Source organism: Xenopus laevis, chromosome 5L (genome assembly GCF_017654675.1).
Source record: "Xenopus laevis strain J_2021 chromosome 5L, Xenopus_laevis_v10.1, whole genome shotgun sequence".
NCBI classification, from domain to species: Eukaryota; Metazoa; Chordata; class Amphibia; order Anura; family Pipidae; genus Xenopus; species Xenopus laevis.
Genome location: NC_054379.1, coordinates 170271289 through 170298591, shown reverse-complemented (window position 1 = coordinate 170298591; position 27303 = coordinate 170271289). Strand labels below are relative to the sequence as shown.

At 45.1% G+C, this 27303-nt stretch overlaps 1 protein-coding gene across 1 annotated transcript in view; it reads left to right on the top strand.

Moving 5' to 3' along the window:
- Positions 1-27303, top strand: part of ift172.L (intraflagellar transport 172 L homeolog) — a 30550-nt gene continuing 3247 nt past the window's right edge. Inside the window, exons 1-40 of the mRNA XM_018262175.2 lie at positions 1-418; positions 894-1037; positions 1286-1398; positions 1583-1622; positions 2009-2074; positions 2175-2254; positions 3203-3290; positions 4141-4355; positions 7178-7301; positions 7703-7798; positions 9045-9206; positions 10017-10070; positions 10525-10628; positions 10930-11015; positions 11311-11423; positions 11749-11916; positions 12509-12645; positions 13511-13618; positions 14800-14884; positions 14976-15068; positions 15300-15377; positions 17629-17877; positions 18047-18125; positions 18815-18935; positions 19609-19753; positions 21028-21117; positions 21316-21413; positions 21688-21823; positions 22054-22170; positions 22456-22598; positions 22998-23091; positions 23885-23949; positions 24354-24534; positions 24613-24722; positions 24832-24961; positions 25826-25924; positions 26353-26462; positions 26539-26602; positions 26851-26937; positions 27096-27212. Coding sequence (XP_018117664.1) covers positions 380-418; positions 894-1037; positions 1286-1398; positions 1583-1622; positions 2009-2074; positions 2175-2254; positions 3203-3290; positions 4141-4355; positions 7178-7301; positions 7703-7798; positions 9045-9206; positions 10017-10070; positions 10525-10628; positions 10930-11015; positions 11311-11423; positions 11749-11916; positions 12509-12645; positions 13511-13618; positions 14800-14884; positions 14976-15068; positions 15300-15377; positions 17629-17877; positions 18047-18125; positions 18815-18935; positions 19609-19753; positions 21028-21117; positions 21316-21413; positions 21688-21823; positions 22054-22170; positions 22456-22598; positions 22998-23091; positions 23885-23949; positions 24354-24534; positions 24613-24722; positions 24832-24961; positions 25826-25924; positions 26353-26462; positions 26539-26602; positions 26851-26937; positions 27096-27212 — 4428 coding nt within the window. The 5' untranslated portion in view covers positions 1-379. The remainder of the gene's footprint in view (positions 419-893; positions 1038-1285; positions 1399-1582; positions 1623-2008; positions 2075-2174; positions 2255-3202; positions 3291-4140; positions 4356-7177; positions 7302-7702; positions 7799-9044; positions 9207-10016; positions 10071-10524; positions 10629-10929; positions 11016-11310; positions 11424-11748; positions 11917-12508; positions 12646-13510; positions 13619-14799; positions 14885-14975; positions 15069-15299; positions 15378-17628; positions 17878-18046; positions 18126-18814; positions 18936-19608; positions 19754-21027; positions 21118-21315; positions 21414-21687; positions 21824-22053; positions 22171-22455; positions 22599-22997; positions 23092-23884; positions 23950-24353; positions 24535-24612; positions 24723-24831; positions 24962-25825; positions 25925-26352; positions 26463-26538; positions 26603-26850; positions 26938-27095; positions 27213-27303) is intronic.

Here is a 27303-nt window from a genome sequence, read left to right as displayed (position 1 = left end):
CCAACATGGCGCTTTAAGGCTTGTCGGCTGTTACCCAGCGTTCTTAGCGAGCTGACGTCTCTATCACGGTATTTAGCTTCTGCTGTTGCCTGAGCAACCGGTACTCTGGCTACAGAGAGACCCGACTCCCTGACACTGCTGGGACCAGTTACCGACACTCTGACCGTGTTCTGTGAGACTGCCGGGACGTGTGAGACTGCTGGGATATGTCCCGAGAGACTGATAGAGTTCTGTGAGACTGCCGGGGACACTGAGTGCTTGTTGTGGGCTCATTAGAGAGACTGCTGGGGCTGTTGGGAAATATGAGAGTGATCTAATACAGGAGACACACTGAGAGACACCTCCAGGTTCTGAGAGACTGTAGCAGAGAAGAGACATCATGCAGCTCAAGTATCTCAAGAGCCTTCTTGCCCCCCAGGTACCACTTTATTATGTGACTTACTATGTGAGTTACTATGTGGCTTATTATGTTGGTTATTACATGGGTTACTATGGGGCTTACTATGTGGTTTATAATGTGAGTTACTATGTGGCTTACTATGTGGGATGTCTCAGCCTCTTGTTATTGGGCTCATGGTGTATATATAATATATACAATAGACTAGATACAATAAGAACAGTAGTAGAGGCTGCAGGTTGTGCAAGTGACTGAGATGTGAGGGTCTCACCATAGGGTTTACTAAAGATCTTATGGCACTGTTAGCTGCAGTCAGTGTGTATAGAGTCCAGGGCACAGGTTCTGATGCTGCCATTATGTTGGGCCAACACCCCCACTTGTATAGTGACCCACACTCACCTCTTGCTTGCCCTTTATTGGCAGAGCCCCCATTCTCTTACCTTATGAGCTGAATGAGCTGTAGCTAATGGGCGGGGGTCTTTGTCTCTTTCTGTAGGATGGAGCTGCCAGGGTGACGTGCATGGCCTGGTCTCCAAATAATATCAAATTTGCCGTCTGTACAGTCGACTGCGTTGTCATTTTGTACGATGAACAGGGCGAGAGGAGGGACAAGTTCTCCACCAAACCCGTGGATTCCAAGGTATGAGACCGGGGAGGTTGTTGCTGGTGTAGGGGCACAATGAGAGTGTGGTACTAATAACACAATAGTGCACAGAGGCACATCTCACACACAAGCACTCACTGCTTGTTACAAATCCCTTTCATTTCCCTTGGTGAGAGATTTGTAGTTCAGTGAAGTCTGCAACTGACCTTCCATCCCTCTCTGGGCTTTCAGCATGAACGGGTTGTGGGACAGTGGGTGTAAGTTGTCCTGTGTAATATTTACAGTACGGCAAGAAGAGTTACATGGTGAAAGGAATGGCCTTCTCCCCAGACTCCACCAAGATTGCCATTGGCCAGACTGATAACATTATATTTGTCTACAAGATTGGAGAGAACTGGTAAGTGCCCCCCTTTCTCTATTCCCTCCCCAACTGTCAGTTGTCATTAACGCTCCCCTCCATTCCACTCTGAGGGGCTCTGTGCCTTCCAGTCTGTACCCCTCGTTTGTTGCTTTCCCTCATGTGCCTAACCCTTATTGTTCACCTCACCAGGAGCACTAACCTTTGTCATGTTGTTTTTCAGGGGAGACAAAAAAGTCATATGCAACAAATTCATCCAGACGGTAAGACTTTCCCTTTAATGAGAGGAAAACTTTTTAGTGCCAAGTGTCATACATGACACATACATGTAGAGGTCGGGTGAGTGCTGGCCAAGGGTACAGGGCAAAGGTACAGGGCAAAGGTACAGGGCAAAGGTACAGGGTAAGGGTACAGAGCAAGGGTACAAGCCTTGCCTCAATGGTGATGGGGAAAAGAGAATCATACATTATATACTGGCTGAGTGCTGGGAGAGTGAGTGAGGCCATTTAAAGGGGAAGTTTATCACACAGAGCTGTGGGGTGGGCAAAGAGCCTGTATCCAGGTGGGTCGAATAGAAATTGGCCCTAAGTGGATACCTTGTAGAGCATGTTAAACCCGACCCATAACAATTCTTGGTTCTCTTTTGTAGAGTGCGGTGACGTCCCTCCTGTGGCCTGCAGAACAGGCTATTGTCTTTGGCCTGGCTGAGGGGAAGGTATGGTGCATGATACATTGGGGAAGGAAAGTGCTGTATATGTTACTTATTGGTGCAAGAAAATAAGTCTTCTGGTTTCCTTGCTTTTTCTTCCCCGTAGGTCCGTCTGGCTAATACCAGAACTAACAAATCCTCCACTATCTATGGCACTGACTCCTGTGTGATCTCCCTAACAACCAAGTAAGCCTGATCACTAGCTGATCACCAGTGCCCGGTGTGTGTGTGAATAATATTATATGCTGTTATTATGTGCTTAAAGGGCAATTGACCCCATCTTCTGTTAAGTTACTTCCAGTCATAGGATTACATAACATAGGATTATCTGGTTGCCCCTATTCCTTGCCTACACAGTGACTGAATTAGAGGGGGCGGGGGTGGGTGGGATGTGTTTTATTATCATTGACAGGTGAAAAAACCCTCTGATTCCAGCCATTTAGTAGCCTCAGCGGGTGTGACTAGTGAATTTAGCCCAAAATGGGCCACAGTGAGGGAGCTACTTAGAGTCAGGTGTAAGTGGGCCTGGTCAGAATGATTAATAGAGTTTACATACAGGGCAATGAATGCTGTGTGACCATCATATTCCCATATAATTGATTGATTTGTGTAGGTTGTTCTGTGGCAGATCCTGGGCAACATTGACAGTGAGAACCGGTTATAGAACTGGTACCTCAAGAGTTTCCAATGTTCTGGTGGAGGCATTTTGGAATTCAACAAATATCTTTTTGCTAACATTATTATTATGTAAGGTGTTGTGACCAATGAGAAATCACCCAAACAAAAAGTAAGAATGAAGAAATGTAGGGAAGCTCAAGGTATCAGTGGGGCTTGCCAGGTTTTGCTGGGTAATTGGATGGGAGCAAACATGTAACAGGACAGGCAGTGCCAGGAGAATCATTAGGATATTAAGGGAGGAGGTTTAGCAGCAATATGGCAGCACAAGTGATGCACAATATGTCCCATACAAACAAATGCTTGGGTGTAAGTTGTCTGGCTTTATGTACAAAGGCCAGAAAGTCACAGCATGGAACTGAGAAGGGAGAAAGGGAGGGATATGCTAGAAATTGATAACTACTGATCATTATTCACTAGTAGGCAGTGATTTTCTATGTTCTGCTCCTCTGTCTCCAGTGTCTCAGGGCAGGGAATCCTCTCGGGCCATGCTGATGGCACTATTGTTCGTTATTTCCTAGACGATGATGGTTCTGGTGAATCCCAGGTATGTTACCCTCTATACCAAGGCATAGTCCAGTGTACTTGAAATGTAAGGGCCTATTTTGAATCCCAGTTGGGGCTTGGGTGGATAAAAAATAGGTGAAGGTGTTGGGGCTGGGTAGATATAGGAGAGGTGAAGATGTTGGGACTGGGTGGGTAAAGGAGAGGTGAAGTTGTTGGGACTGGGTGGCTATAGGAGAGGTGAAGAAGTTGGGACTGGGTGGATAAAGCAGATGTAAAGAAGTTGGGAATGGGTGGATAAGGTGAAGTTGTTGGGACTGGGTGGATAAAGGAGAGGTGAAGAAGTTGGGACTGGGTGGATAAAGCAGAGGTAAAGAAGTTGGGACTGGGTGGATAAAGGAGAGGTGAAGAAGTTGGGACTGGGTGGATAAAACAGAGGTGAAGAAGTTGGGACTGGGTGGATAAAGGAGAGGTGAAGAAGTTGGGACTGGGTGGATAAAGGAGAGGTGAAGAAGTTGGGACTGGGTGGATAAAGCAGATGTAAAGAAGTTGGGAATGGGTGGATAAGGTGAAGTTGTTGGGACTGGGTGGATAAAGGAGAGGTGAAGAAGTTGGGACTGGGTGGATAAAGGAGAGGTGAAGAAGTTGGGACTGGGTGGATAAAACAGAGGTGAAGAAGTTGGGACTGGGTGGATAAAGGAGAGGTGAAGAAGTTGGGACTGGGTGGATAAAACAGAGGTGAAGAAGTTGGGACTGGGTGGATAAAGGAGAGGTGAAGAAATTGGGACTGGGTGGCTATAGGAGAGGTGAAGAAGTTGGTATAACCGTGTATCTGAATGTTCTTGTGTTTGTTTTCTAATGTAACTCATTTTGCCACTTTTGTTCCACTGCAGGGGAAGCTGGTTACCCATCCCTGCCCACCATATGCCTTAGCGTGGGCTGCAAATAGCATTGTAGTCGGGGGGTGCGATATGAAGTTGGTGGCATACGGCAGAGAGGGCCAAGTGATCCAGACGTTTGACTACAGCCGGGACTCCTCTGAGAAAGAGTTCACAGTAGCCGCAAGTAGCCCGAGTGGCCAGTCTGTAGTTGTTGGAAGCTATGACAGGTATGGGGTTGCCTCTGTTCTACTCTCTCACTGTGACCCACATTTCCCAACCATGTGCAGGGAGAGAGATCACTACTTCACCATTGTTTATCTAATGATATATGTACTGGATTATCCTGGGGTGTGTGTAATTCAGGGAAGTAAGGTAGTTCCTTCAGGGATAGGGCCCTTTGCTAAAATATTTCTCAGGCTTGATAACCCTGCAACATATTGTCCACCCCAGGGCTGTCCAGAAAAAATTGTGTTTAGTGGGAGCACTTACCAGACACTGGACAAACGTGCTGCACACCCAGCTGCCATCCCATGAGCACTGTAGGAGTCCAGTAAAAGTATTAAAAAATTTAAATTGTATTCACTATTCATATAAAAGCAGATTACAGCAGCAGTGAACCTTGGCTGCCCGCTTAACGCGTTTCGTGGCGTCCTGCCACTTCATCAGAAGCTGATGGCAGCCAACCTTCAACCCCCTTAAAAACCCACATGTAGACACACCCACCGAAAGCATTAACCCCATATGACTTAGATATATTGTAACACTTATAGAACCAGGAACCTAGGGACTATCAGTCCCATGTAACATAGTGCAGACAGATACAGAGTAACTAATACATATTATAACATGGTTTGCAACAATGTAATTAGTATAAAATAAGTGGCGATGTGCAGAATCACTCCACAATGATGGCCTGGTATTGGGGCAAATGTCACTGACTCCCTTGGCTTAAAGGGCCTGTATCACCACACAATCAACCTGGTTCACTTAAACCGCTTTGCGGTTACTGGTCCTTTAAAGAAGAAGGAAAGCAACAGACGCAGTTTATTGGCAATATATTGGCTACAATAGTGCAAGCTAGAATGTTATATTTATTCTGTAGAATACTTTACCATACCTGAGTAACCAGCTCTAGAAGCTCTCTGTTTGTTTAGGATAGCAGCTGCCATATTAGCTTGGTGTGACATCACTTCCTGCCTGAGTCTCTCCCTGCTCACTCATAGCTCTGGGCTCAGATTACAGCAGGGAGGGGAGAGAGGAGCAAACTGAGCATGCTCAAGCCCTAGCCCTGGAGGTTTAAGCTGAAAACAGTTAGTCTGATACAGAAGCCCATGAGTACACAATAGAAGGAAAGAAATGTGCTGTTTGACAGAGGACTCAGAGCAGCATTACTTTGAGGGGTTACTGGTGTATTTACTGTGAAACCTCAATTTTAAGTCCCCTAAGTTTGCCCACATTTTACATTTTTTATTTGTAGTCCCACTAATTTATAATGCATTTCAATGGGTGCATTTCCCTGATTTTAAGTAAAGTTTTCCTGGATTTTACATTAACATTTTGTCCTGAAGTACCCAAAAACTGCTTTTTTTCCTCTATCAATGTTATTTGTGACATAAAGAGGTTTAAAATACTAACTAGATTTGTGATTTGTGGGCCGGCCCGATACCCACGGGTTGCGCAGGTTCGTGCCGGCCTCACTCCCCCCTTTCCGACCTTACAAATGCTGGCTTCTGACTTCCTGGTTGAACTTTCATAGACGCACACCTGCTTGCCCCGCCCCTTTTGTGATGTCATTGCCGGGGAGGCGCAGATCTATAAATGGAACCCGGAAGACGGACGCGGGTGGAGGGAGGGTGGGTAGCGGGCAGGACATCACTAAACCAGATGTATATTTTGTCATGGGTCTGCCTGTAAATGGTGAATTGCAATGAGTCTGTCCCTTATGCAGTCCTGCACCAGTCACTGATTGCTTTAGCTTGTGTATGTGATTCTTGCACATGCCCCCCCCATAGTGTAACATTAACACTGCAATGTTTAACCCTTGTTATTAACACACTAAATATTGGATCTCAAAGTAAAACTTATATCCTTTCAGCTCTTGAAGAAAAAGTTACTGTACCACATTTCCTTGATTTTACATAACTTTTCCTGGTCCACCGAAAAACTTAAATGGGGGTTCTTCTGTAAATGGACATTTTTGATAAGATTACTTGGTTTTAACCTTTCCTTCTCCTTTAAATAGCTTGGTGCATGTGTGGCTGGTACTGTAAAATGGTAGACATATTTTGATTCTCTTGGGTTCTCTCTCTCTCCACTTTTTATTTACTCATAAATGGCACAAGGGCCACAGCAAATGAACAACCTTATTAAGATTCTCATCCAATATTCCCTCTAATTCCTTCTTGCCTGTGAGCATCAAACACTTTTATGTGTCACTTTAAAAAAACTGGTGTATGCGTATCCATATCAGTACAACTCATTGGGGGGAATTCACAAAAGTGTCGGGAACGAAAAAATGTCTTTAAAATGTCGTAGAAAGTGTCGTAGCAACAGCCGACAAATTCACAGAGCATTTCTCCGCCAGTTTTCCGACATGTGCGACACTTTTGAATTAGTGTCGTTAAAAGTGGGCGTGGTTTTTTCAGCGCCTCTTTTCCCGTCATTTTTATGAATTACTTGTAAACTCATTTTTTTTACCGACAATTTTTCAGACACTTTAGGCTCTCCAAAATGAAAATGTCAGACAAATTGTCGTTTAAAAAGTCTTGGTAAATGTCGTTTGTACGATGAAAGATATACGACATTTTAGAAAATTGTCAGACTTACGAGACATTCAGAGATGGTAACATCTGCCTTTGTGAATTTACCGTACGTACGACATTTTACAAATTTGTCGACCGCCACTTCTGGGTTACTTTTTTTACCGACACTTTTGTGAATTCCCCCCATTGTGTTTTTACACTAAATTCCACAATATATTGTGTATGCTGGCCTCATAATGGGGGGACAGTGTTCCATAATGTAAACAATCCATTTATTTCCTATTGAGGCTGCGGGTACTGAACTGGAGTTCCAGGAGAGGATTGTGGGAGGAAGGCAAACCCAAAGATATTCCCAACCTTTACACAATAACTGCAAAAGCATGGAAAAGAGACGGCTCCAAGCTCTGCGTGGTGAGTGCAGTCTAATGGCATTAGATTTGGGGTACACAGGTACTTTCCCAGCAGGTGAGACTTTACTTGGTTTAAGCAGAATGTGTAGATTCTGGGTGTGTGGGACATGTAGAACAGGGCACTTGTGTTTAGCATTCTAGGTTTACACTCCTGAGGCAGACTTTGGGCTAAAAGATGAGCCCTATCATTTCTCCACTTCATATCACCAGGGAAATGACTCCATGTAGTACAATGGTGTTGCAGTCATCAGTAGGGATGGGCGAATTTTTTTTTTTTTTTTTGACGCACTATGCCATCGAGTCTATGGGCGTCATTTTTGCAGAGAATCAAAGCGAAAAAAATTGCCCATCCCTAGTTATCAGCCTGTGTGTTTCATGCTGTATGTTCTCTGTGTTACTCAGGGCACCCTGTGTGGAGGCGTGGAACTGTTTGATTGCTGTTTACGGCGGCTCAATTACAAGAATAAATTTGAGATGACCTACGTGGGACCCAGTCAGGTGAGATATGGGGATGTTGGTATGAACTTGTGCATTACATGTATGTGAGAGAGACTGGCAGTATCCACATGTTATTAATATGTCACTTATACCCGTATACTCGTGAGAGAGAGATGAACACAAGCATGAGCCTGGGTAGATCTGGCACATTGTGGATAATCATCCGCCAATGGGATTTGCCTGTATATCCATCATGCTGGTCATATCTCTATAAGGGAAATTAACTACTTTTTTGTTTTAAAACACATAGAAAAACATAGAACAAAATGCATGCCATTAAGCAGTAAGTTTTCAGTTACAAAACATTTATGAATTTTGCATTGTTGTAGTATTTTGCTCCATACTATTGGTTGGTTTATCAGTCAACTTAATCCCTGGGCAGGTGCCTATTCATGTGTGAGGGGTCCTTCATTTCCCCATACTTACTGACGAATACGGTTTTACCACTTCCGAGTTTTTCCCAAGCAGTCACTTAACGGATGCAGCTTTGAGTATTCCAGTTCCACCCAGCCCTGCCTCCCACCATGGACTCCAGACCTTGCCAAATCTTTTTTGTGAGCCTCTGGCTAATAGGTTGAGCTTAATTAGGGGTAGCGTCTGGTTCACCAGTGTGATCCAGTTTTGCACTACAGGGAGTTTGGGTCCCATCCATGCCATTGCAATTATATTCCTAGCGTAGTATAAGAGTGGTCTTTATCTGATTCCGGCATGATTAGTATTTATAAGATCATCTAGCACCCCTAATATACACACCTGTGCTGTTAGCAGTTTAGAAAAATCTAATTTGTCTGCTAGTATATTCATGATTTTTATACAAAACTTGGCCACCCGTGGGCAGGACCATGTGCAGGAATTTGGCCCTTCTGACCTACACCGGTGGCATCTTACACTGGGATTACGTCCCATAGATCTTAGTTGTACAGGTGTGAGATAGAATTGGTGCAGCCATTTAAACTGGACTAGTTTACCCTGTATAGAGAATAGAAAGTAGTAGATTCAATGTGTTGTCTCCTCCCAGGATGCTATGAGCTGCCATCTCGAGAAGCAAAAATGGCAGCCAATATCTGCTGTTGTCTAGGGATACTGGGAATGTTGTGTATTGTGTGGGATTTGTTGACACTGTGCTCTGTGTGCCTTACCTGTAGGGGCTTGATGTCCTGGGTGCTGGGGCATTATGGGTGTATGTGGCTTGATGTCTATTCCTGGGTGATGGAGGCATTATGGTCTATATGTTTCCCCCTTGCAGGTCATTGTTAAAAACCTCTCCACGGGAACACGCGTGGTGTTAAAGTCTCATTACGGATATGAGGTTGACGAGGTTAAGATTCTGGGCAAAGAGCGATACCTTGTGGCCCACACCTCGGATACATTGCTGCTGGGGGATTTGGGCACCAACAGATTGAGTGAGGTATGAGGACTCTGAGACTTGCTATAGTAAAGCAGTTCAGTTTACATTTCAGATTTCAGATAAAGTTGGCATGACAAATGCATTTTCATGTAGCTGCACTCTGGCCAAAGCTGTGCCTGTCACTGAAACTACATGGAAGTGCCAATGAGATCAGATCTGCTTCTCTCCACCTGCCTAAAAACTCAGGCAGAGACAAATGGGACTCTGTGTTCACTTTGCACTTTAAGTCAAAGTCAGACCTGGTGCAGTGTGTGGGGATATACACTTATAATACACAAAAGCCATGAATATCCTGTAAATTATATCCTTATAAACGGTGAGTAGTGATGTCATCAGTTATAAACGGTGAGTTCTGATGTCATTTCTGTCACATGACTCACTAAAATTTGTGTATTATAACTAATAAAGTACCCCCAGTTGTAAAATATGAGGATATTAGAAGTTACCTCGGAGTTCCATGACCTGTATAAAAACACTCGGCCTTCGGCCTCGTACTTTTATATGGTCATGAAACTCCTCGGTAACTTATAATATCCTTATATTTTACAAGAGGGGCTACTTTATTCACTATATATTCAATATCAACCCAATAAACAGGGATTACAATAAAAATGGATGATTTATATTTACCCCTTCTGTCTGTTCTTCCCACCCACTGGAATCCAATGAACAACCCTTCCTTTACGGATGAGGAGGAGTTGATTAAGCATAATGGGGAGGGGGTCAGGAGATACTTTTTATTCTCCCTTATAATGTGATTCTCTCATGACAAATCATAATCTGCATGTTTATCTTTTGTTGCCCTTACAGGTGGCCTGGCAGGGATCTGGTGGGAATGAAAAGTTCTTCTTTGAAAATGAGAATGTAAGTCTCTTGTAAAGAATATGCAGCCTTGTTATTATCCTCCCACATGTGCACCCCACAGTGGGCCGTCTCATATTCCACACTCACTATCTGCTCCCCAAGCAAGAGATCATCTGAACCCCAGAGATCACTCAGCTTCTAGTCTGCTGTTGTCAGTACTTGAGCCTCTCTTATCAGCTCTCCTAACAATGGACCATGTCTGCTTTCATTAGCCTTTTAGCCTTCTAACTAGCCTTCTGTCTGGCCTACTAACTAACTGCTTTCTGGTCAGATTCTCTTCCAATGTATATTATTATATGATGGGTCCAACCATCTGATCCCTCCTCTGTAGGCCTTTTCATTTGATCCCCCTGCTTCTAACCACCCCACTAACTCAACTGTACATTCTTGATGCCCACACAGCCAGCATATGCCTTGGGGATCAAAACTAGACTGAAATATTTTCTTCCAATAGGTCTGCATGATCTTCAATGCTGGGGAACTGACACTGGCTGAATATGGGAGCAATGAGATTCTGGGCACAGTACGCACAGAGTTTATGAACCCACATCTCATCAGGTACCAAACTCTCTCTCTCTCTCTCTCTCTCTCTCTCTGTCTCTGTCTGTCTGTCTGTCTGTCTCTCTCTCTCTCTCTCTCTCTCTCTCTCTCTCTCTCTCTTCTCTCTCGGCATGAACTGAACCAGGGACCTTCTGGGAAATCGACTGAACCTACATTATATTTTAAAAGTTATATTGTGATCAGTAGAAAAGTCTAAATGTTCCTGTGATGGTGATTTATTTGACATTTTTCCCCCCAACAGGCTAATAAAGTCTTACTAACTCACCCACCTCACTGTATTTTCCCTTTTGTCTAATAGTGTGCGTCTGAATGAGAGGAAACAGAAAGGAGCTGAGGATAACAAGAAGCTGGCCTATCTCATCGATAGGAAGACCATAGCCATAGGTACTTATGTTATATATACATACCTGTATAAGCACCCTGCCACATTCCCATCACATTCAGCTACTGGAGGACACTGTTTCATTATAGACAAAGTATATATGTATATCTCTCAGAGGAACTAGCATGGCAGCACCTAATTATATGTAAATACAGGCATATATAGATAAATACAGACCCTTTCACAGAGTAAACTCGCTGTATACTAGTAACTGTATATTCTGATATGTTTCACTGTAATAGAGAAATGCAATAGAAGGTTACTTACCCTTAACTTTTCTTTTTCTCCTCATTATAGTGGATCTTGTGGCAGGTCATAATATGGGTACCATTGCCCACGACACCAAAATTGACTGGCTGGAACTGAATGAGACTGGCCACAAGTTGCTCTTCAGAGATAAACACCTTCAGGTAAAATAATAGTTCATTCCCCAGTGCTACAGTGTACTCCCTGCACAAGCACACTAACATCACACTCTGCTGCACTCACATGCACCCACCTCACTCTGTAATATACACAAGGCCTTGTTGCACCCATCTCACCCTGCACTACCTCCTGATCAGATGCACCTACCTCACCCTGTAATATACACACACCCTTGTTGCACCCTTCTTACCCTGTACTACCTCTTGATCACATGCACCCACCTCATCCAGCTCTACGTGTTGCCCAAATGCACCATCAATCTAAGCACTGAAATTCTATTTTTATCGATGTTATTCTTCTCTTTACCAGTTAAACCTTTATGACATTGAGAGCAGCAAGAAGACGGCCATTTTGGACTACTGCTCATATGTACAATGGGTTCCAGGAAGTGATGTGGCGGTGGCCCAGAACAGGAATAATCTGTGTGTTTGGTACACCATAGACTCCCCAGAGACCGTCACCATGTTCCCTCTTAAGGTAATTTGTGCTTCCCCCAATCTGACCCAGCTGCTGACTACTGCCCCACCCCTATCATTAGTAATATTATATACAGTTGTTGATAATGATAGGCTTCCCTTAAACACTTATGGTGCACCTAACTGTCCTGTGCATTCTCCTGCAGTAGACTTCTCTAGGTCACATAACCATGGAGCCTGTGGAGGCATTCTGCCCCGAGTACTGTAGTCCTCTAATGGGGAGACGGTTGTCGCATGGATCCTTTGCAGCACTGCTGCTTTCCAGTGTAGTGTCTTTACAGCAATACTGCTTTCCAGCGTCGTGTCTTTACAGCAATATGCTTTCCAGTGTAGTGTCTTTACAGCAATACTGCTTTCCAGCGTTGTGTCTTTACAGCAATATGCTTTCCAGTGTAGTGTCTTTACAGCAATACTGCTTTCCAGCGTTGTGTCTTTACAGCAATATGCTTTCCAGTGTAGTGTCTTTACAGCAATACTGCTTTCCAGTGTAGTGTCTTTACAGCAATACTGCTTTCCAGCGTCGTGTCTTTACAGCAATACTGTTTTTCAAGTATTACATTTTATGTTCATGTTGTGCTTGATTATTTCTCTAGGGGGACATCGTAGATCTGGAGAGAAAGGAAGGAAAAACAGAAGTCATTGTCACTGAGGGGGTTAATACTATCTCTTACACACTGGATGAAGGGATGATAGAGTTTGGGACAGCCATTGATGATGGAGATTATTACAGGTGAGTGACCCTGGGATCAGAGAGGAAGCAGCCATGTATGTTATTCTTACATCTGGCATTTGGGATGAGTCATTCCCAATAAGTTCTATTGCTGCTGTCTGTGGCTGATCTTCTACCTGATATACAAGGATAGTTTATTGTCAATACAAACTATCAACTTGTTAGTGTATTAAAATTACGTTTTACCAAGACCAGCATCAAGAACAGCAATAATTAAACACTTAAAGGGGTGGTTCACCTTTAAGTTAACTTTTAGTATGTTATAGAATGGCTAATTCTAAGCAACTTTTCAATTGGTCTTCATTTTTTATTTTTTTTATCATTTTTAAATTATTTGCCTTCTTCTACTGACTCTTTTCCAGCTTTCAAATCCATCTAAAAAACAAATGCTCTGTAAAGCTAAAAATATATTGTTATTGTTACTTTTTATTCCTCATCTTTCTATTCAGGCCTCTCCTTTTCATATTCCAGTCTCTTAATTCAAATAAGTGCATAGTTGCTAGGGGAATTTGGACCCTAGCCAACGGATTGCTGAAATTGCAAACTGGAGAGCTGCTGAATAAAAAGTTAAATAACTCAAAAAACACAAATAATAACAATGAAAACCAACTGCAAATTGTCTCTGAATATAACATTATACTAAAAGTTAATTTAAAGTTGAACGAACCCTTTAATAGAAAGTGTTTGGCTCCCAATAATGTTCCATGTACCTATAAGACATGTGATTTAATTTCATCCAAACTGACTGTGTGGGACGTGGGTGGGGAGACTGTATGTAGTGGGCTAGTGTCAGTGTCTGTCATGTTACTGTGCCAGTAGCCGTGCCCATTACTAGCCATGTCATTAACAATATGTGCCCTTACAGAGCTGTAGCATTCCTGGAGACTCTGGAGATGTCACGAGAGACGGAGGCAATGTGGAGGCGCCTGGCCAAGCTTGCTCTGGAGGGCAGATACCTTCTTATTGCTGACAGGTGCACTAACTGACCAGTTTCACTTTAACACCATTGCACTTTGTCTGGGACACTCCTTAATCAGAGATTAAAGAATCTGGGACACTCATTGCTAGAGGATTAGGGAATCTGGGACACTCGTTGCTAGAGGAATAGGGAATCTGGGACACTCGTTGCTAGAGGATTAGGGAATCTGGGACACTTGTTGCTAGAGGAATAGGGAATCTGGGACACTTGTTGCTAGAGCATTAGGGAATCTGGGACACTCGTTGCTAGAGGATTAGGGAATCTGGGATACTTGTTGCTAGAGGAATAGGGAATCTGGGACACTTGTTGCTAGAGGAAAAGGGAATCTGGGACACTCGTTGCTAGAGGATTAGGGAATCTGGGATACTCGTTGCTAGAGGAATAGGGAATCTGGGACACTTGTTGCTAGAGGATTAGGGAATCTGAAACACTTGTTGCTAGAGGATTAGGGAATCTGGGACACTCATTGCTAGAGGATTAGGGAATCTGGGACACTTGTTGCTAGAGGATTAGGGAATCTGGGACACTCGTTGCTAGAGGAATAGGGAATCTGGGACACTTGTTGCTAGAGGAATAGGGAATCTGGGACACTTGTTGCTAGAGGATTAGGGAATCTGAAACACTTGTTGCTAGAGGATTAGGGAATCTGGGACACTCATTGCTAGAGGATTAGGGAATCTGGGACACTTGTTGCTAGAGGATTAGGGAATCTGGGACACTCATTGCTAGAGGAATAGGGAATCTGGGACACTCGTTGCTAGAGGAAAAGGGAAAAAGGGGCACTCATTGCTAGAGGATTAGGGAATCTGGGACACTCATTGCTAGAGGATTAGGGAATCTGGGACACTCGTGGCTAGAGGATTAGGGAATCTGGGACACTCGTTGCTTGAGGATTAGGGAATCTGGGACACTCCATTGTAGATGATTAGGGAATCTGGGACACTCGTTGCTAGAGGAATAGGGAATCTGGGACACTCATTGCTAGAGGAATAGGGAATCTGGGACACTCATTGCTAGAGGAATAGCGTATCTTTGACACTCATTTCTACAGGATTGAGGAATCTGGGACACTTGTTGATAGATGATTAGGAAATCTGGGATGCTCATTGCTGGAACATTAAGATGGCATAAGGACTCTGTGTTGAAATGAAACCTTTCTTTTTCCTGTTCTGCAGGAGTTATGCAGCCCTGGGAAATATGGCCAGAGCAAAGTTTCTCCGGGAGACCAGCCGGATTGCTGAAGAGGCAGCTAAGGAATATGTGAGTTGTATAAGAGGTTCTGTGTCAGTTACAGAGTTTCCATGGTCAGAGATAAGATACATGGTCAAAGCTGGTGTCATTGTCCTTACAGGGTGGAGATGGAACTGATTATTACCTGGTCCGTGCACGTCTGGCTGTCCTAGAAGAGAACTTCAAACTGGCAGAGATGATCTACTTGGAGCAGGTTAGACACGAGAGCAGAGACAAGTGGTAACTGGCCAGTACAGCTCCTTTTCCTATAGTGCCAGGCACAGGCAGATTACTGTGTGCAGCTGAGGAAGGGGACATTATTGGGAGCTGTGTATAAGTCCCAGACATAGTGGTGTGCCTATTGAGTAAAGAAGAGAGTGCTCCCTGCTCTGTGTGTCATGTATGTAACTGTGTGTGTCACACACTTCTCTGCTTCCCTCTGCAGAATGATGTACTTGAGGCAATGAAGATGTACCATGAGTTGCACTGGTGGGAAGAGTTCATTGCTGTTCCTGGAGCCAAGGTACGATCTCCTGATGGGCTGGCAACTGAATTACTTTTTATTTAAGGCACTGGAAATAGTTTCAAATTTCAGATCCAAATCCCCCCTGAAACACAGCATCTTCTTTATTGCACATCCCCTAAACCTACCTTTTAGCACTACCCCCCAAGTACCAGTCTCTATCTTTTTCTTCTTCCAGCCTTCTCTCATGCTCCTGCTTCTTGTATTACCATCATGCTCCTCCCACCTTACTTTTCTTTCCCCTCCCTCATTAATCACACTACTCCTTTCCTCTCCCTCATTACTTACACTACTCCTTTCCTCTCCCTCATTACTAACACTACTCCTTTCCTCTCCCTCATTACTTACACTACTCCTTTCCTCTCCCTCATTACTTACACTACTCCTTTCCTCTCCCTCATTACTTACACTACTCCTTTCCTTTCCCTCATTACTTACACTACTCCTTTCCTCTCCCTCATTACTTACACTACTCCTTTCCTCTCCCTCATTACTTACACTACTCCTTTCCTTTCCCTCATTACTTACACTACTCCTTTCCTCTCCCTCATTACTTACACTACTCCTTTCCTCTCCCTCATTACTTACACTACTCCTTTCCGTTCCCTCATTACTAACACTACTCCCTTTCCCCTCCCTCATTACTTACACTACTCCTTTCCTCTCCCTCATTACTTACACTACTCCTTTCCTTTCCCTCATTACTAACACTACCCCCTTTCCCCTCCCTCATTACTTACACTACCCCCTTTCCCCTCCCTCATTACTTACACTACCCCCTTTCCCCTCCCTCATTACTTACACTACTCCTTTCCCTTCCTTATTACTAACACTACTCCTTTCCCCTCCCTCATTACTTACACTACCCCCTTTCCCCTCCCTCATCACTAACACTACTCCTTTCCCCTCCCTCATTACTTACACTACCCCTTTCCCTCCCTCATTACTTACACTACTCCTTTCCCTCCCTCATTACTTACACTACTCCTTTCCCTCCCTCATTACTTACACTACTCCTTTCCCTCCCTCATTACTAACACTACTCCCTTTCCCCTCCCTCATTACTTACACTACTCCTTTCCTCTCCCTCATTACTTACACTACTCCTTTCCTTTTCCTCATTACTAACACTACCCCCTTTCCCCTCCCTCATTACTTACACTACCCCCTTTCCCCTCCCTCATTACTTACACTACCCCCTTTCCCCTCCCTCATTACTTACACTACTCCTTTCCCTTCCTTATTACTAACACTACTCCTTTCCCCTCCCTCATTACTTACACTACCCCCTTTCCCCTCCCTCATCACTAACACTACTCCTTTCCCCTCCCTCATTACTTACACTACCCCCTTTCCCCTCCCTCATTACTAACACTACTCCTTTCCCTCCCTCATTACTTACACTACCCCTTTCCCTCCCTCATTACTTACACTACTCCTTTCCCCTCCCTCATTACTAACACTACTCCTTTCCCTCCCTCATTACTTACACTACTCCTTTCCCTCCCTCATTACTTACACTACTCCTTTCCCCTCCCTCATTACTAACACTACTCCTTTCCCTCCCTCATTACTTACACTACTCCTTTCCCTCCCTCATTACTAACACTACTCCTTTCCCCTCCCTCATTACTTACACTACTCCTTTCCCCTCCCTCATTATTTACACTACTCCCTTCCCTCCCTAATTACTTAAATGACTCTGTTTCCCCTCCCTCATTACTTACACTACTCCTTTCCTTTCCCTCCCTCATTACTTACATGACTCTGTTTCCCCTCCCTCATTACTAACACTACCCCTTTAGTCACACTACTTTTTCCTCTCCCTCATTACTCACACTACTTATACCCTTCATGCATTACTTGCACCATCCTGCCTCCATACTTGCATTGGTCTCATCCTCCAGCTTCATTTCTTGCACTGTTGTTCTCATATACTTCATATTCAGGAACAGGGCATGAGACAACAAATCAGATCATGTTCAGGCCATTAATTGACAGAAATTGTACAAAAGTTATGTCTGACAAATAGTAGTGACAGTCCCCCATGCAGAGATCTTATTGTAGCCAATATAAATCTTTTAACCTGTCCAATCAACTGAACAACCAATCGACATGTAATAAAAAATGTTGGGACGATCCACACACTGTCAAAAAAATCATACAAGCCTTTGTTTCGTACAACGATATGTTTGCATCTATGGCCAGCTTTACACCTACCATAATGCATTTCTCCCATCCTTCCCACTAGGAGCACCCTGAATTTGAGAACCTGAGACGGAGCCACTTGCAGTACCTGACAGACACACATCAGGAAGAGCGAGCAGGGGAGGTGTTTGAGCAGGAGGGAGACTCCATCACTGCACTGAACTTGTATTTGAGAGCAGGTCTCCCCACCAAGGCTGCCAGGCTGTGCACGAGCCATGATCGTCTGCTCTCTGACTCTGAGCTCATGGGAAGGGTCACCTCCGCTCTCATCAAGGGAGAGTTCTATGAGAGGGTAAGAACAGATGGTGTCAACTCTATTTTGTGTCCCCATAGGCCTGGGGGGTGTTCATGTTTCTGCTCCAGAACCATCTCTTCTATACACTGTGGGGCAGTGTATTCCCTGTGTGTATTCCCCTTGGGAAGCCTGTAGAGTCTGCAGCAGTAATGACTGTCTCTTGCAGGCTGGAGATCTCTTTGAGAAGATAAACAATCCTCGCCGAGCCCTGGAGTGTTACTGCAAGGACAGTGTCTTCCAGAAAGGTACAACTCCCTTCCCTTAACGTCTCTATACTGCCCCCCCACCATTGCCACCATCATTAACCTACTACCCCATCAAAGCTCTTCCCTCTTTGGTCCCTTTACAATGTGCATGATCCATATAGGAAGCCTCTCTTCTTTCCCTGCATGCACCTACTATAGCTTTCTTCCCATTCTCTGGCACCCCCTCCCCCCCTTGTGGTGCCCTTCTTAGCCTCTTTTCAATCCTTTCTGACCCTCAACCCTTTTCTTCTTCTTCTTTTTTGTACCCATGTCCCCTTTCTCTCAGTGCACCTCCCCAAATGACCCTCCCTTTCCCATTGTGAACCTTCCCAAGACTTTCCCCTATATATACATCCCCAAAAGACTTTCTTCCCTTTTTTATTTTAAACTTTCCCGGACTCTCTCCTCTTTCCCTCTTTGTACCTCCGAAATGACTCTCTCCCCTTTTTTCTTCTTCATTTTCCCCAGGCTCTCTCCTCTTTCCTTCTTTGTACCTCCTAAATCATTTCTCCCTTTCTTCATTCTCCCCTTTTTTACTCCTTGTACTTCCCAAACAACTCTCTACTCTTTCCATTTGCCTCCCCCTCTTTCCCTCTATCCCATTTGTTCGTTCCACTGTGGGTGCAGGGTTTTTATTATTAATGATAATAATGGGGGAGAAACCATTGCTTTCCTGCTCTCTATTCCAGCCATTGAGCTTGCCAGAGTTACCTTCCCTGGGGAAGTGGTGAAACTGGAAGAGTCGTGGGGAGATTACTTGGTGCAACAGAAGCAACAGGATGCGGCAATTAACCATTATATTGAGGCTGGGTGAGAATCTGTGGCTCAATGATTATGAAGGCTTTGTTATTAGTATGTCTCTCTTGCTGGCAGAGTCTATAAATATCTATTCTAGGCAATAGACTCAGGGTGCAAAGTACAAGGTGCACGGAGACAAGAGAGGCCTGGAATTAGCTTCTTCTACAAGGCATGTGAGTGCCAAGAGGGATGCACCATAAACCCATAGTGATTCTAGTTTCATTTTCTATTATGTGATCCTGCACAGAATCTCCCAGGATCCCTCCTGTTTCACTAGATATCCTTCCATTCCAAATTTACTGAGCCAACCCACCAAGCTTATGCCAGTTAAATTCTTTACCAGTGGGAGATGTCATTATAACCCCTTCATTTATCCAAAAATAGATAATCAGTGCTTGATAGGTACCTCTCAGTACAGGATCAGGTGGGCGCAGCCTTCCTTCCCTCTGGTTGATCTGATTTGCTCCTTCCCTTTGGTGCCATTGCACAAGCACAGACTAACGCCCTGCTCTCTGTCTTTCCCAGGGTCTGGGGGGGGGGCAAAGGGTATTGGGGTTTCCCTGGGAGTTTGGCAGCAGAAAGGAAATACAGTAATGCATGAATTTGGAGCATTTAGATTAAAGGAATGTTAAATACAGCCCCAATTAAGGTGATCGGTAAATGATTGTACCCCCCTTCCCACCAGATGTTCAGTGAAAGCCATTGAGGCAGCTCTGGGGGCCCGTCAGTGGAAGAAAGCCCTCCATATTGTGGAACTTCAGGCGCCAGATACTGCACGCAGCTATTATCTGAAAATCGCCCAGCATTATGCCTCCCTGAAGGACTATGAGGTGGGTGTGAGTGGTTATTTACTAATCTTAACACAGAATAGCTGTAGAAATAAGTCAAATCAACTGGACTTACTGCGTTTTTCTTGAAGACGTCTCACCAAGAAATTTAGAAAGCCACTTGGATGACGTCTTTACAAAAAAAAAAACAAAAAAAACAAAAAAAACACAGCAAGTCAAGTTGATTTGACTTATTTCTACAGATACACCATGACCTGGATGAATGAGAAACTTCACATAAAGGGGTTGTTCACCTTTAAATGAACTATTTTTTAGTATGATGTAGAGAGGGATATTCTGAGACAATTTGCAATTGGTTTTCATGTTTTATTATTTGAGGTTTTTTAGTAATTTAGCTTTAGCTTTATTTCATTTAGGACCTCTCTAGTTTGAAATTTCAACAACCCGGTTGCTACGGTCCGAAGCAACCATGCACTGATTTGAATAAGAGACTGGAATACGAATAGGAGAGGCCTGAATCGAAAGATAAGGAATAAAAAGTAGCAATAACAATATATTTGTAGCCTTACAGAGCATTTGTTTCTTAGATGGGGTCAGTGACCCCCATTTGAAAGCTGAAAAGAAGGAGGAGGCAATTAATTCAAAGACTATAAAAAAGAAAACAAGAAGGCCAATTGAAAAGTTGCTTTGAATTAGCCATTCTATAACATGCTAGACGTTAACCACCCCTTTAACACCGCATCTCCTTCACAATAACCCAGCACCCATCCGCACCCACCCAGAGCCTCTCTGTCCTTCACACTAACCCAGCACCCACCCTCAACTATCCAGAGTGTCTCTGTCCTTCACACTAACCCAGCACCCATCCTCAACTATCCAGAGTGTCTCTGTGCCTCGCACCCACCCTCACCCACCCAGAGTCTCTCTGTTCTTCACACTAACCCAGCACCCATCCTCACCCACCCAGAGTCTCTCTGTCCTTCACACTTACCCAGCACCCATCCTCACCCACCCAGAGTCTCTCTGTCCTTCACACTTACCCAGCACCCATCCTCACCCACCCAGAGTCTCTCTGTCCTTCACACTTACCCAGCACCCATTCTCAACCACCCAGAGTCTCTCTGTCCCTCACACTAACCCAGCACCCACCCTCACCCACTCAGAGTGTCTCTGTGCCTCACACTGACCCAGCACCCACCTTCTCCATTGTCTGCAGTCTCTCTGTCCCTCACACTGACCTAGCACCTAGCCTCTCGTTTGTCTGCAGTTTGTCTGTCCCTCACACTGACAGGAGACCTGTTATTTCTTCCTTTCAGGTGGCCGAGCAGCTGTATATTAAGGCTGGCAGAAGCAAGGATGCCATTGAGATGTACACACAGGCTGGGCACTGGGAGCAAGCACACTCGGTAGGAAATTCTCTGTGTGGGAGTATGGTCTGCAGCTCCTGCCTAGATCCGGGAAAGGGATTTCTATGTTTGTGGGAGTCTATGATATTGTATTGTAACTGGTGCAGGAGTGCCCCCCACAGTGGACTGGACCCCGTGCTATAATGGTTACTCCCACAGGACTGGAGCATAATGTATATCTATATATTTGTTTTCTAGCTGGCTGTGAAATGTATGGAGCATGAGGATGTGTCTGTAATGTACATAACCCAAGCCAGGGAGCTGGAAAAACAGGGCAAATACAAAGAGGCCGAGAGGTAAGGGGTCCTAAACTAACTGTCAGACAGATGTACTTCCTCATGGAAGGACAGAGAGACACATACTCTGTAACTGGACAATCCACAGATGGATACACACAAACCAGACAGACAGGCACACTCAGTAACTGGACGATAGATGGACACACAATAAGTAGGGAACAGACAGATGGACAGTCACACAGACAGACAGTAACTGTGGACCTACTAGACAAGAGAAAGAAAGACATACTCAGTGCTGGAGAGACAGACATGCATCTGTTTTGTCCGTCAGGCTGTACATCACGGTGGATGAAGCAGATCTTGCAATAACCATGTACAAGAAGCACAAGATGTACGAGGACATGATCCGACTCGTGCAGAAATGTCACCCAGATCTCCTGACTGACACCCACCTACACCTGGGCAAAGTGAGTGCCTTCCATTTGTGTCCTTTCCTATATGGACCCCCTGCTTCTTCCCCTGTCCCTTCTCTCCCTCTCCTCTCTCCACTTAGCCTTATACCCCCTGTGTCTTCCCCTGTCCCCCCCCCCCCATCTCCTCTCTCCACATAACCATATACCCCCTGCTTCTTCCCCTGTCCCTCCTCTCTTGACTCCTGACCATATGAAACTCTGGTGGATTTGTGCTGTTTCCATAGGAACTTGAAAGTGAGGGGCGCCATCAAGAGGCTGAGTACCATTACTTAGAAGGGAATGACTGGAAGGCTGCAGTAAACATGTACCGGGGGGCAGACATGTGGGAGGATGCACACAGGGTGAGTTTATCTTCCACTATTTTATCCACTCTCGTTCCACATCAGTTGGTGAACTCCGTTGTGTCCCTTCTGTCCATCCTCCCTTCCTTCCTAATTTCTTTCTCTTTTTCTATTCTTCTTCCTATGACTTTGCTGTCTGGGTCTCTCCTCCTTTACTCATTAAATCCCTCCCTCATTCCTTTTATCAGTATCATTCCCTGCTTCACATTACTGCTCTGCTCTTTCCTTTGCTCTTGTCTCTGCACTCCGACTTCTTATTCCTCAACTCCTGGCTTCTCCTCACAGGTGGCTAAATCCCATGGAGCTGCCAATGCCCATAAGAAGGTGGCCTACTTGTGGGCCAAGAGTTTGGGGGGTGAGGCGGCTGTGAAGTTACTTTCCAAGTTCAGCCTGATAGAGATGGCCATTGACTATGCAGCAGAGAACGGGTGAGTATCTGCAGTGTTACTATAAGGATCACATGCTCCGTCTCTCACCCTCCTTACTCACAGGTTAGAGCAGTGATCCCCAACCAATGGCTCATGAGAATCATATTGCTCTCCAACCCCTTGGAATTCAATTGAATTGTTTAAGTAGTAACTCCAGAGAGGGCTGTGTACTGGTATAGCCTTCAGCCCCCGGTGCTATACTGAGCAGTATTAAATATGAAATATATAGTAACAAATAGCCCCCATAGAATTGTTTGCTGCCCCTGATGGCTGGATTTGGGCTGCACTTTGGTCTGTACAGACATGGAATTCCTAATTAGGCCAAAAGACTGTGCCAGACAATTCACAGCATGTTGTATGTGACAGAAATGTGCTGAGATGTTCTCTTGTCTCTTTCAGTACTTTTGATTTTGCCTTTGAACTTGCCCGTCTGGCAATGAAAAACAAGCTCCCAGAGATTCACCTAAAGTATGCCATTTTACTGGAGGATGAGGTGAGAGTTCATATCCACCCTTTCACATACTCTCCTTACACTGACACTGAGCTTTCCCTGCTCATCACTAGTGCTACCCTACTACACATACTCTACTTACACTGAGCTTTCCCTGCTCATCACTAGTGCTACCCTTCTACACATACTCTCCTTACACTGAGCTTTCCCTGCTCATCACTAGTGCTACCCTACTACACATACTCTACTTACACTGAGCTTTCCCTGCTCATCACTAGTGCTACCCTTCTACACATACTCTCCTTACACTGAGCTTTCCCTGCTCATCACTAGTCCTACCCTACTACACATACTCTCCTTACACTGAGCTTTCCCTGCTCATCACTAGTCCTACCCTACTACACATACTCTACTTACACTGAGCTTTCCCTGCTCATCACTAGTCCTACCCTACTACACATACTCTACTTACACTGAGCTTTCCCTGCTCATCACTAGTGCTACCCTACTACACATACTCTCCTTACACTGAGCTTTCCCTGCTCATCACTAGTCCTACCCTTCTACACATACTCTCCTTACACTGAGCTTTCCCTGCTCATCACTAGTCCTACCCTACTACACATACTCTACTTACACTGAGCTTTCCCTGCTCATCACTAGTGCTACCCTACTACACATACTCTACTTACACTGAGCTTTCCCTGCTCATCACTAGTGCTACCCTTCTACACATACTCTCCTTACACTGAGCTTTCCCTGCTCATCACTAGTCCTACCCTTCTACACATACTCTCCTTACACTGAGATTGACCCTTGCATTGCTGTTTTTCAGGGGAAGTTCGCTGAGGCTGAGACAGAGTTTGTTAAAGCTGAGAAACCCAAGGAAGCCGTGCTCATGTGAGTTTCCCTTTAATTGCTCATGTTAATGATCCTCTTTGCACAAATGTAGGAGTTCTGGTTCTGCGTAGCGATGCCAAGAGTAGATCATGGTTTATAGATTTACCAGACTTTAGGGGGGGGGGTTGGAAGGGTTCCAGGGTTGGGGCCATGGATTACAGAGAGTGGCAAAGGGGCAGTCACTGCTGTTAGTAAATGTGAATAGAGGGAAAACCTAGGGAATTTTGTAAAAAGTAAATGAAGGAATTTAAACATGTGCACATGGGGTAAGAGCTGGCAAACTGTGGGTGTAGGTATGTACCAAGCAGAGCATTCCAGTGTTCCTTACAGCTGCTCTTTGTGTTACAGGGTAATAAATTAGAATTCTATTTAGTGAATGTTCACCTGCTTTGCCTCTGATTCAGGTACGTCCATAACCAGGACTGGGACTCTGCCCAACGTGTGGCCGAACTCTATGATACAGACAGCGTCGGGGATGTACTGGAAGGACAGGCACGATTTGCCTTTGAGCAGAAGGACTACCAGAAGGCAGAGGCTTTCCTACTGCGGGCGCAGAGAGCAGAACTGGCCGTGCGCTACTATAAGGTACCACACACACACACACACACAGCGAATAGATTGTGCCCACCAGATCTCTCATATAAATGCTGTTTCCTATCATAGGAGGCTGGCATGTGGAGTGATGCCATTCGGATCTGCAAGGAGTATGTCCCGGCAAGGCTGGAGCAGCTGCAGCTTGAGTACGAGAGGGACGTGACAAAGAAAGGAGCCAGGTGAGGGTGCTGCCATACTGCTAATCCTAGAATGTCTGCCAAATGGTGCCCGTACAAGGGGAGTTACCTTTCCATCATACACTGACCCGTTTCTCTCTGAACTCCCCAGAGGGACAGAGGCCATGCTAGAGCAGGCACGGGAATGGGAGCAGGCGGGTGAATACACACGGGCGGTCGATTGCTACCTGAAGGTGCGCGATACAGACAACCTGGTGCTGATGGAAAGCTGCTGGATGAAGGTACCACAGGCAGAGAGATCACTGCATGAAATAATTAGCAGTGTACTAAGCATGATAAATGTTAACTTCTCCTTTAAAATGGCCTGTAATTGGTATTGCCCTTCAGTGGCCACATTCTGGACTGAGGTTTTAAACCTCCTAGACCACAAACTAGAATTGCCAAAGTTACTAACACTACAGGTGAGCATACTAGCAACCCTAGAGTACCTCATAACTACTGATCATGCCAGAACCACATAAAGATCAAGAACCAGATAAAGATCCAGAACCAGATCCAGAACCCTCCTATATTACGCTAGGAAAAGAATTGCACTGATGTGGATGGGCCCCAAACCTGGATTACACTGGTAAATGAAAGCTGCCTCTCCTCAAGCTCATCTTGTTAGAGACTCACAAAAGGAATTGGACAAAATATGGAGGCCATGGTGGGAGGCAGATCTAGGGGCTGCGGTTCCCTTAAGTAAACGACAATCTGTAAAATGTTTGACATGAAAACCTAAGCGTATTATATATAATTAATGCCAGAACTTTCCCTGATTACTTGTTCAATCTCTCAGGTATGAACGAATACTTGTGAAAACATCAATGCAATGTACTTAGTCACGGAAATCGTATTACATTAATGACACGGCTTGTCTTGTGTTATATGTGTTTAAAACAATAAAAAAGCAAAGGGCTGTGATGTCATTGGTCTGCCTGAGAGATGCCCTGGCCATAAAGCATTGCAGTATGGCAGCTCCATCCCCATTGATCATTACCACAACAACAATAAGCAGTGATCTTACCTGCCCACATGGAAACATTATAGGTAATTAAAGGGGAAGTAGTCCATACATATATATATATAGTGTGCTGTTTGTGCAGGCAGGTGAGCTCGCTATCAAGTTCCTCCCACCAGTGAAGCGCCTGGAAGTGGTCCGTACGGTGGGGCCGCAGTTGGTGTCTGTAGGAAAGAACAGTTCGGTAAGGAGAAATCATTGTGACCCCCAAGTGATGCTGAGATTCCATAATGTCCATCTGTTCTGGGCTCAGTGTTTATTAGCAGCATAATAAGAATAAGAAGAACATTATTATGTTATACAGGGTGCAGGGCTTCCCCCATTCCTCACCCACATGTTCATCCAATGTAAAAAGATGAGCTGGACTTTCCTCCTGTACCCACCTGGCACTGATTGTACAGCACACACAGGGTTAAACCTGCAGCTCCCCCGGTATTGGCTCTTACAGCTCCTCTTTCTCCTGCTTAGGGGTGGGTATCTGATCCCCCAAAACTGCTTCTGCTTTGGAGCCAATTGCAGCTGCACAAGGGGGGGGGAGTAATGTCTGTAGGTTGTGTTGGGGGGGGCACAGCTTGGCACCTTCGGGCCCCTAACTCTCCCCTGTGAATTAAGGCGGCAGAATTGTACCTGAATATGGACCTGATCAAGGAGGCGATCGATGCCTTTATACAGGGGGAGGAGTGGAATAAAGCGAAGAGATTGGCCAAAGAGCTGGAGCCCAGGTAACTACTTGTCTACTCCCCCCCCCCCCGGTGTCCTTCTCTATTACACGGGGGCCATAATGTCTCTGTCCCACAGGTACGAGGAGTATGTGGATGGTCAATACAAAGAATATCTCAAGAACCAGGGAAAAGTGGAGTCGGTGAGAAACTCTTCTTTATAACCCCTCCCCCTACAAATCTCACCCTCTGTAACCCCTCCCTCTATAACCCCTCCCTACAACTATCCCCCTGTATAACCCCTCCCTCTATAACTCCTCCCTGTATAACCCCTCCCTACAACTCTCACCCTCTATAACCCCTCCCTGTATAACCCCTCCCTACAACTCTCACCCTCTATAACCCCTCCCTACAACTCTCACCCTGTATAACCCCTCCCTGTAACTCGCAGCTTGTGGGTGTTGATGTGATGGCGGCGCTGGAAATGTACGCAGAACGTGGCCAATGGGAGAAGTGCATTGAGACGGCAGCCAAGCAGGTAGGAGCCAGAGGTGGGACATGGGGGGCTGTATGAGGCCTCGGCTATTCTCCTATGTGTGTGCAGTGACCCCAGTGTGGGAGTGATGGGCGGGGCACTGCCTGGGGCAGGTGTTGGTATCTGACCAATGAGAACTCTCTTGCCTTTCCCTCTTGCAGAATTACAAAGTTCTCCATAAATACGCGGCTCTATTTGCCTCTCATCTCATCACCGAGGGCAACTGGGCTAAAGCCTTGAGCCTCTACATTCAGCACGGAGCTCCCGCCAACCCACAGGTAAGTACCACCCGGGCACCATATCTGGGTATTGAACCCCAGGCTGCTATTATTATGCCGCCTTATTGCCCCGGAGAGATTCAGTGAAATG